At 43.0% G+C, this 10,324-nt stretch overlaps 1 protein-coding gene across 1 annotated transcript in view; it reads right to left on the reverse strand.

Moving 5' to 3' along the window:
• Positions 1-7,459, reverse strand: part of smad3a (SMAD family member 3a) — a 28,129-nt gene extending 20,670 nt beyond the window's left edge. Inside the window, exon 1 of the mRNA XM_047580498.1 lies at positions 6,628-7,459. Coding sequence (XP_047436454.1) covers positions 6,628-6,830 — 203 coding nt within the window. The 5' untranslated portion in view covers positions 6,831-7,459. The remainder of the gene's footprint in view (positions 1-6,627) is intronic.
• Positions 7,460-10,324: the final 2,865 nt, after the last annotated feature.

The following is a 10,324-nucleotide window of genomic DNA, read 5'->3' on the forward strand; positions in this document are numbered from 1 at the left end:
CGGAAAACCTTTGACCACACCTAAGTATAACTAAAAGATAAAGAGGAGGAGAACAAACAGGGACATTTTAATACAAAACTTAACTTTTTTTTTATTATTCTGGGATGAATCTGCAACATTGGATGAGCTCTTCCTCTCAAATATGAGAAAACACTACTTCTCAATTTCTATACGACATACTATACTATACTAGACATACTATATTTCTATACGTGTGACAATTATTTATTTTTTTTTTATTTTTTTTTAAGTTTTGGACTTCTGGTCAGGCACTATAAGAAAATGGGTTTTTAATCCATGCAACTAAAATTTCATGCATCCCATGTGCTGTCTAGCAACTGATTCAAAAAACAAAACTGGAAATACTAAACCGACAGGAACCACAAATATCCACTAGCACACGTACGCACAGTTTAGACAAGCATTATGAGCTGATAAAGACAGGATGCTCAGACCTCTGAATGACAGGATGTGTTAGACCGCTGTATGAACAGCAGATACCTGTGGCATTGGAACGGGCGAAGGAAGATGCAGAGCAAGTACATGCAATATATTTTTAGCAGCGACGTCTGTGTGTATTTAACGTTGTCTGTCACCCAGACATGCTTCTCTTGATGTCAGCTGCTGTCTAGCTGGAAAACAAACCAGTTCTATCTCAGCTATTAGCGGGTGTAATTTGATTTATTTTTTCCATGCAAACCCCACAAACCACAGTCTCCTTCTGATAAGCTACAGACACTGCTGCTTGCCAAACACCCTGCCCACTGCTCTGCCTTCATCCTAAACCCTTTGGCTTTGTAGTTAAAACTTTCCCTTTCACACTCGAATATCAATTCCTCTCTCGCTCGCATTGTCTCCAGTTTTTTATTCTGTCATTCAATAATGCCTCATTCTCCCTCATTAAAGCACATTATCCTGTTATGATAACAGGCTGTCCAGCCCCAGACACAACACAGGGATTTCCCCAGTGCCTTTTCAGCTCTCCGTATTCCCCCACTTATCTCCAAACATACAGACACTCCAAATTCACATCAAAGAACTTGCCGACATTGCAGACGGACACGTCACCTCACGTCGCTTGTGTCTGAGCCAAAAGGTTGCTCTTGAATACAATGTGAAGACTTACAGCCAAGGGCCAGCTGGTACATACATTCTGTGTTAACGGAAATAACTACAAAAAGTGGAAAACACTATTAGCTGGTAGCAGACAAAGAAGCACAACTGTGATTCTAGATGAATGTTCAGATAAGACAAAGACGTAAAATGATAAAAGCCTTCCGTGTGCCCTTTGAACTTCCATGGTTTTGCCTAGTTTTGTCAATGGTTCTCGAAGCCGTACAGCCAATCGACGACTTGTCGCGCGAACCGATTCAACGCAACGAATCCTTGGCTGCAAAGCCGAGGACTAGAACCAATGATACGGGACTTACTGGCAAAAACTAGGGCAAGAGACGCTCACCAGTGGCCCAACATTATAAAATGGCCATGTGTTTGGAGCTCTCAACAACACAGAGTGAAGTTGGCTAACAGAAACATCCTCAGTTATTTAGAAATGAGGCAAAAGTAGAACTCATTTGAGTACGTGATTGTGGGGCTCTGATTTGGTACAAAAATCTAAATAAATAAAAGAAATCCAATAAACTTGCCATTGCTGCATTTGAACAACCCAGTTAGACAACGACATGTAAAGAAACAAAGTTCTGGACTCTAGTCGAAAGGTGACATGTTTTTGTGCGCCCTTACTATCGATGTGCTCTAGTGCATTCATTTATTTATTTTTTTTTTTGTTGTGTGCTTGGGACTCGCTCCAGTCCTGCCCGGACATGCAGCAGGGTGAATCAGACAGTAGTCTCGCTGCCAACAGGGATGTGTGTGCACAAGAAGCAGGTCCTCTCCCAAACCAAGCCAAGGTAGGTATGATTGTGGAATCTACTCCCCCAGGCTCTGCGAAAAGACACAACCCTCACATACCACATACCGCCACTGCACACATCGCACACCTTGGATAATTTCTGTTTAACAAACTCGGCTAAACCTGAGTGGGGAATGGGGAAATGTACAACTGCAAAACATGTCAACTGAAAATTATATGACATAATTACGTACACATCGCTGTGCATAGTGTCTTCCACAGGTTTAGATGAAGATACAAGTCATTTTCTGCATTAACCCATGCCCCACAAACGTCTCAGACTAAGACTATCGGTAGTTGTAAGCATCTAGGCCCCACTCAGTTACTGCAGACAACTCTCACCTACTAACCCTATTAACACTTAATCCACAGACACTCAAACTGTAACAAGGTTTACCCGTAGTCTATGTTACAAAAAGTTGTCAAAAACCACAGGCCCATTACAGACAAGGAACATAATTAGATTAGATTAGACAGTGGCAGCTTCCTAGTCACTGTTCTGCCGGGTACAACCCTGGATAAATGGGCAACGCATCAACACCACGCGGCCTGGGGAAGCCTCAGCTTGCTGTCAGCAACCCTCACATTCATATGTTTCTACTCGGGGGCGAGCTAGTAGTGAGCGCAATGACTCAAGAAGTAGTTCATCACTGAAAACTTTTGACATTGATATTACACATTACAGCAGCTTTTTCTCATACCATGCAGATCTTCTCCATAGCCCGATGTAAGCAACTGATATGATGAACAGAGCTAATTTATGCGGTGAGGAAGTTACACATTTAGAAACTCTCAGCGTGCCACAGTTGCACCACAAGTAACGGAAAGTGTAGGACACACGTTAAGAAGTGGGGCTCTGCAAATTCTGTTTCAGGCATTCAAAAAGTATTTTTGATTCTATGAAAAGAAAATGGCAAATGGCATCAACTGGTCTCAGTGAAGGTCATCGTTTAAATAAGTTTTGCAAAATGCATCAGCTCTGTCATTCAGAGCTAAAATGCACCAGATCTCTGAGCCATATGGGAAGTGAAGACGAACTTCAAAATGATCACGTTATGTGCTTTCTGTTCTGCTTTTTTTGCTCCATAAACATAAAATTATTATATTTTTGAATGAATGCACAGTTACAAATATCACACACGATTGCTTTACTCCCAGCCCATCAACACAAAACACTGTCAAATAACTATGAGCCTTGACAAGTAGGAAGATGGTCAACGCTTCTTCTAAATTTAATATAAAAACAGGAAAACAAGATGACGTCAGTGACTTCCAACAGATAGCAATCACTTCCGCAAACATAAAACCAGATCATAGCTTGACACCACTTTGGTTAATGTTTGGGCAGGCTTTGGGACAAAATGACTCAGTTAGGTTTACAGAAAGGTCGTGGGTTTGGGTTAAAATATCTACTTCCCTTGGGTTAGATAAACTTTATCGTCTCGGTTAAGGTAAAGGAAGAATCAAAACAACTGCCAAATGAAAAAACACACAAATGTTTCTTAGAAAACAGGAGTCGTCGTTTTCTTTTGTTGACCCGCACAACAAACCTTACCTCCCTCTAGTGACTTTGTGAGCCTACTTTCCTTACCCTGTTATAACTAAAACACACTTGCCTTCTGTTTATAAATGGCTCTTACTGCATAAACAAGACATTTGTTAGTCATCTAGTCACGTTCAAGAATTACAGGATACCGCACTTCACCTCCACCCCTCAACCATTGGAATCTGGTCGCTCTTTCATGGCTTGACGCACTTTACACACCAATGTTTGTGACTAACCCAACTTTACAGCTCGCGGAAGAGAGAGTTTTAAAAGACGAAATGGAGAAAAGAGCGAGGTCAATACCACAATCCCACAACTGCTTGTGGGGGAGTGACACAAACTTGGTCAGGAGCTTTAATTTTCACTTTGCTTCTCAAAAAAGAAAAAACAACCTACTGTCAAATCCAGTGACCCCAAAAGGGCAATTAAAGAAATAGCCCTGTGTGAGTGATGGTGAAAGACTGATAGGAGTTGTTCTCAACTTCAAATGGGAATGAAAGTCAAAGCGGCGGTGACTAATGTTTTTTCAAGAGATGCAGGCTTTATCTCCAGTGTAAACTTTTTGGGACGTATCCACTTCCCACATAAACCACCCACACCCCAAAATAGCTTTGTCCCACCCAAACACAACATGTTTTTATACTGTAGTCATACTGTGGATTGCTAACCAGAGACTGTCAGGTTATTTTAAAAGTTAACTTGCAGGTCACAGCTCTTTAAACACAGCTAACTCTCCCTAAGCGTCGCAATTTCACCCGCTGAATGACTGTATGGTAGGTTTGATAGTGGATCCTTCAAAGAGCGTATGACTTCAGACAAAACCAACAGAAAAAACATTAGCCTTGAGATCTCTTGCTGTTCAGGCTTTATTTCAAATTTTCCAATAACTAAAATTGCCTCCACTGATACAGGACATGCTATTTCTGCCAGATGCAACTATTGACCCAATCAATGCACAGTGTCCGCTTCCTTCAGCACTCAGCATCACTGCAAACAGTTGTCTAGAGGGGCAGCGATGAACCTCATCGGGGAGTTCATGTGTCAGAGAGATAGGAGCTGACCTCCCCACGGACAGGCCTGAACACGCAGGCAGCTGCTGTCAGCAAGCCAGAACGTAGGGGAATTAATAGAAACAGCAGCTCTCCAGGGACACTGTTAGTCCACACTGACAGCCAGCTCTGATCTGGGGTCATCTTAATGCACTCTGCCTCTTCCCCTCCGCATTAGCTGCGGGAAATATGAAACCTGGATCATGGCAAACATTATTTAACTTTCCGGGTAGGCTTAACTCTGAACGGTGGTCCGGGCCTGTGCAAGCTGTGATATGCACACTTGCGGCAATCAAGAATGTGGGAGTGCCCTGCGTGGGCTTCAGCTTTCATCTGACAGAATGTGCTATTAAATCTCAATGCCCCACATGTGAAAGAGAGACAGTGATCACGCAAGCAAAAAAAACAAAAAAAAAACAGGGGATTTTATTTGTCACTTACCACAGCTCCCATTGTGCAAGTAGGGAAATACAAATCACTGCAAAGCCACGCTCCTGGCACAAGACTGAAATTAATGATGTCTGATATTACAACCCTGCAACAAAACCTGGATGTCATAATGTTTGGTTTTCAGGAATCTCTTACAGAGAGGTTAACTTTATCACTGTTTTGGGAGGTGTGCTGTACAATGTTGTGGTATTGAATGATTATAATGTCTGGAAAATCAATTGTTTTGCCAAGATGTTAAAAAAAACAGGATGAAATTACTTTTATAATTTAAAGCGATGTATTTAGATTTAGTGTGTTTACATCACAGGTGATTTCCTGAGCAATAAAAAAAATCTGACTTACTGCCATGTATGCTCACACACAATGAATCTGTTGTGATGTTTGATGCAACACAAAAAGAAATAAGAAATAATATAAACTATACAAAATACACAAAGAATATAAAAATGGCAGATGTACTGTTGTGGTTTCTGTCAGGGTTTGCAAGAAAAAAGGAGCCTGGGAGTTGACAAATGTTCAGATTTAAATATTATTGAAGTAACAGAATGTAAAAGCTATGGTCCAGACTTATATATATGTTCTTTGTTTGATTATTGCACCAAAACACCAAGACAAAAATGCTTGCATGTGAGGTAACAGATATGATTCAGATTCTGGCTTAGGAAAAGTGGGTTAATGTGAAACAAAGACGGCGACCGTGTGTTATTGTGATGTACAGAGACTTATATATGGCTGGGTAGGACTACGGGAGTGTGTTTGCGTGTGCGAGTGGGTGCTTGTTCACGAGTCAAGCTGCAGAAAGGGAGAAACAGCCACACAACTGCTGCACAGAATGTATGAGTGCAATTAGAAATGTAATTTTTAAGAGTTAGACCAAATGCTAAATTCTACACAGTTCAGACGATGAGATAAGACTCAAGACTCTTGTTTACAAACAGCTCTTACCTGTCACAGCCTGGCTGATCATAACAGGAGTGAATCACCGCAGATGCCAGCAGTAATTTGATGCCAAACGATGATTTATTTGTTCTAAATAACGTGTTCTATGGACAAATGTCTGTATGGAGGCAGTGGAAGGAGAAAAAGGGAGACTCGCCTACGCACTAACAACGCTAGAAAGCGTCCCAGATTAAGGCCAAGTTATATAACTTGGACTCCATTAGTGCTTTTGCATTGCATGTGCTCTGCAGGCTAGTAAATGCATTGCCTATATCCTCTTTTCAGCACAACGACCTCAGCTGAATGTCAGTCTGATCGCAAGAAACTGGACTGAAGAAGGTGGCCTCAGTTCACTTAATGTAAAGTGTGCACATGATGGCAGAGCAGCTAACCCGGGAGGGGGGGGGGGGGGGGGGGGGATGGGGGGGGGTGCGGGGTGATTTGCTAGCCCCGCTCATGGACCAGTATTAGCTCCTTAAGCGTCACCATAACCACCATGTTGCTGTTTTATAAACGTAAAGGAAAGACAGTTTTGATACACTGACGTAGCAAAGGAAGTGGAAATATCAACTTCTGAGTCAAGTAATGATGCGATACACGTGTAAGAAACATATAGTAACCTTAAAAAAAAAAGAAGAGTTTTTATGTAACAAAGCTGAAATTAAACGCAACAAAAAAACTACTCGGCTCGCTAAGATGCTGCGTTCACGGTCTACACAAACTCCTCTTACCTTGGGATAGTGATGCATTTTGTGTTGATGTTCTGGGTGGTGATGGCTTTCTCTAGTTCATCCAGCTGTCCCGTCTTCTTCAGCTTCTTTACCAGACTTTTCACGGCTTTTTCGCACCACTTCTCCTCCTGGCCGTTCTGCTCTCCCTTCTTCCAGCCCAAAAGTCTTTTGACAATGGGGGGAGTGAAAGGCAAAATTGACATCTTGAGTTCAGTTCAAGTCCGTCCAGTGTCGACAAGTCCGTCGGTCGGGACACACACGCACACAAAAAAGAAAGAAAACACGGGGGTAGTCGCTGCTAAAACACGGTCCAAACAGCAGAGAATGTGAGTGATATTCAACCGAAGACGAGTTGTTGTTGTTGTTGTTTATCAAAGAAACATCTCGGAGTTAAAGCCTCCAGTTTTAGCGGACTCAGTGCGTCTGTCTGGAGCTCAGCGGCGAATTGTGTGCACCGGTAGTCTGTTGCGCCGTGAACTCTGTGCCACTCCGCCAGAAGAAGTAGTTCCGTCTGCACTACTTTAATTCTTCTCTTTAAAAACACACAAATACACAAATTTTGAACCACAAATAAACTGCACGTTTAGCTCAAACACTTAATAAAAGATTTTTTGTTGATCGTGCGCATCTCTGAATACTGAAAGCATAGATTTAAAAAAAAAAAAAGAAAAAAAGTTTGGTTAAATTCAGAGTCCTCCGCGGTACTGGGTCCGCCGGCTGAAGTCTGCTAGAAGTCTGCATCAAATGCAAATGCAGGAGCTGCTGCTGAGAGTGTCCATTCAGGCTTCAGACTGCACAGCAGACCTGTGAAAGGCCAGTGTGAGCAGCTGGGCCAAATGTGCTTCTCTGATGTTGCACAATGCCTGCCTTTTCCCTGATAAACTTGCAGGAGGCTGAGCCTAAATAAGCTGTCACAATAACACATACACCAATCAGTTGATTCAGTTATGCAACACTGAGTAAACACTTAGTTGCATGTGAGAATGTTCTCTTGGTGGTGAAGTTATTTTTCTTTCTTTGCATGTTATATGGGTTACAGCGGTGATGTCTCAAAAGGGATGTTCGAGTTCTGTTTTAACTGAGAAAAACATAAAAGAAAATCACATAAACAAGCTTCTTGTGTGCATTGTCATCCCAATTCCCCTCAAGAGCACCACAATTGCAGCCCAAAAACTACTTTAGGGCAGGATTTCAGTTTTAGACATTCATATATTCATCTTCTGACAGTCACACGTCTCATGTTGCATAAGAACGCATTCCTGTGTGTAGTATGAAGACTCAACGTTTGACAGTCAGCATCTCCATCCCAGGACTTTCCAGTAAATGTTGCTGGGTTTGTTTTGCCTCCACATGCTGAATAACTCGGGAATTGCTGTAAGATGGAAGGTGATAGAAGTCACGGACGCACGCAGAAGGTGATCCACTAACTTGCCCCGGCTTGTCTGCCCGCTCAACAAGATGTAAGTTTTGGCTTGCACCTAGACTGCGCCTCTAAACCACAACTATAGCTTAGCATTATGCACATGCTCGCACATATGCATAAAGGATATAAACCACCCCCTCCACATAATCACAGCTCACACAGTGTCAAGGAGTCAAGCGCCAGATGTACAATAGAGTGCGCGGCAGTGCTGAGCTCAACAGAGAGAGTGATAGCGGTGGGATGGTTTAGGGTGTGAAGCTGCCTTTGTTCTTTGCGCTTCAAAAGAAAGCGTTTATTGCGTTCAAGAGCAATTTCCAAACTTGGGTTCTTGTTAGCAAGCACTCTAAAGAGTTGTAAAAGTTGCGAACCCTCTGCACAAAGAAGAAGCCGGTGCACTTGCTGGGTTTCCATTGACGAATTTCAGTTTGTGTCACACAAAGGAAGAATAACTCGCAGTGACAGTCAGAATGCAAATGGCCCTCAATCAATGGATATGGAATATAAGTGAAAGCCTTTAGTCAGTGGCTCCATTGACAGTTCGCAGTCATATGAGAATAGTAGCGTCAACCTGCGGTTACCATTTTGGTATGTGCGTACAGGCGCATTGACCTGCGTCCAGAACTACTCCCCCTCCTCTCTGTGCACAGTGTGTAGTTTGTGCCAAAAATACAGCTGGCTTCAGGCTCAGCAGGGCAGACCCCTTCCCTTTTATCTATTTTGGTTATACAGCCCTGTATATTTTTGTATCACTTGAAGGCACGTCAAGGCTCTTTCTTCCCACGTAAAGCTGATTCACGGCACATAACAATGTATTGAAGTAAAAAATAAAGTATCAGGTTTGATTTATTAAATGAGGAAATTCTCAAAGATGTGTTTACTAATGTGTCATAAAGGTTTAGTGCGAATTGATGGTCTGACCAAGAGAAAAGGTTTTATGTCAACAGCGTCTCATCTGTAGTAACAATCAAGTCTCCATCTGTAAAACACACCACTCTCCCCCTCTCTGGTGTGTTGGCAGGTTGGAGGAGAAGGCTGGAGGAGCGTGCTGCCATGTGTCACATGCTGAGGCCCCGCGGCCCTCTCGGCACCTGTTTACGCCCCCGGGGACACGACCGGCCAAGACAGCTGGTTTGTTTTGGAGAAGTGTAGAGCGAGACGGGGCGGATATGGGGGTGCAGGGTGGGGGATGGGATTACAGATGGGCCACAGTAGACTGGGTGGGAGGGTGGTTTCGGGGGGGTGGGTGGGTGGGTGACGGCAGGATGGGGTGTGTGTCGGGGCGTATGGTGGGGGGTTTCTGTGAGAAGAATTGCCGAACACAAAAGGCACGTCAGCAAGACTGAATGGGCAGTGACCAAGTACAATCCGATGGATGATAATGACATTGTGTTAGTCTCAACCTCAAGGGACCTGGTTGAGTGTGTGTGTGTGTGTGGGTGTGTGTGTGTGCGTGTGTGGTGTGTGGTGTCAGCTGGTGTCCCAGTGGAGAAGGAGGGTCACAAAGAGTAAAAAACCGTGGGTCTCTGGGTAGATGCGATAAGGAGGCAGATGACCAGTGTTTGGTCAATTTAAAGATGAAACTGCCCTGATGAGCATCACATTTTAAAGCTTATTTACAGCTACCTAATTTTAGCAAACTGTCCACTAATGTCCCCTGCCCGTTAACATTTAAGAAGCTTTGAGATTAAATCTGGATTTGTTTTAAAAAAAAAAAAAGTTCTCATAGTTTACAGGAACTATGAGAACTAAACAAAATGTAATGTCATGCTGAACATGACAAAACTAGATGTTGTGTTTTTCTATGCGAGACCACGATTATGTTCACTATTCGGTGCAATCCATAAGGTTCAGGATGTTGGAATAAGAGGAACACATTTCTGTATTTGACGGTGACTGAAGCGGCGGAAAGACCCCAAGTAAAATCACAAATAAATATCCCAAGGTGTACAATCTTTTGTAAAAAGTACAGAAGCATTGTCAGGAAGTGTAAAGTTCCTCATTGCAACATAGTACAGCTGACCGATTCCTGTCAGTGTGATATTATCAGTATTGTAGTGTTGTAATTGCACAAGGTGGAGCTTATTGTTCTGGATCAGCTGATAAAGAGGGCCAGCTCCATCCTGGACCGTCGTCTGGTCTCTGGTGGGTGAGAGGAGTGTTCTGGCTAAACTGTCACACATCCTAAACGATGCCTCTCACTCTGAGGTCCCAGCAGATTGTGTGAAACAGTTTGGTTCTTCAGCCTGAGTTAGCCTGTTAGTGGGGTTCTTTAGG

The sequence above is a fragment of the Mugil cephalus genome, chromosome 3, assembly GCF_022458985.1.
Source record: "Mugil cephalus isolate CIBA_MC_2020 chromosome 3, CIBA_Mcephalus_1.1, whole genome shotgun sequence".
Taxonomy (NCBI): Eukaryota; Metazoa; Chordata; class Actinopteri; order Mugiliformes; family Mugilidae; genus Mugil; species Mugil cephalus.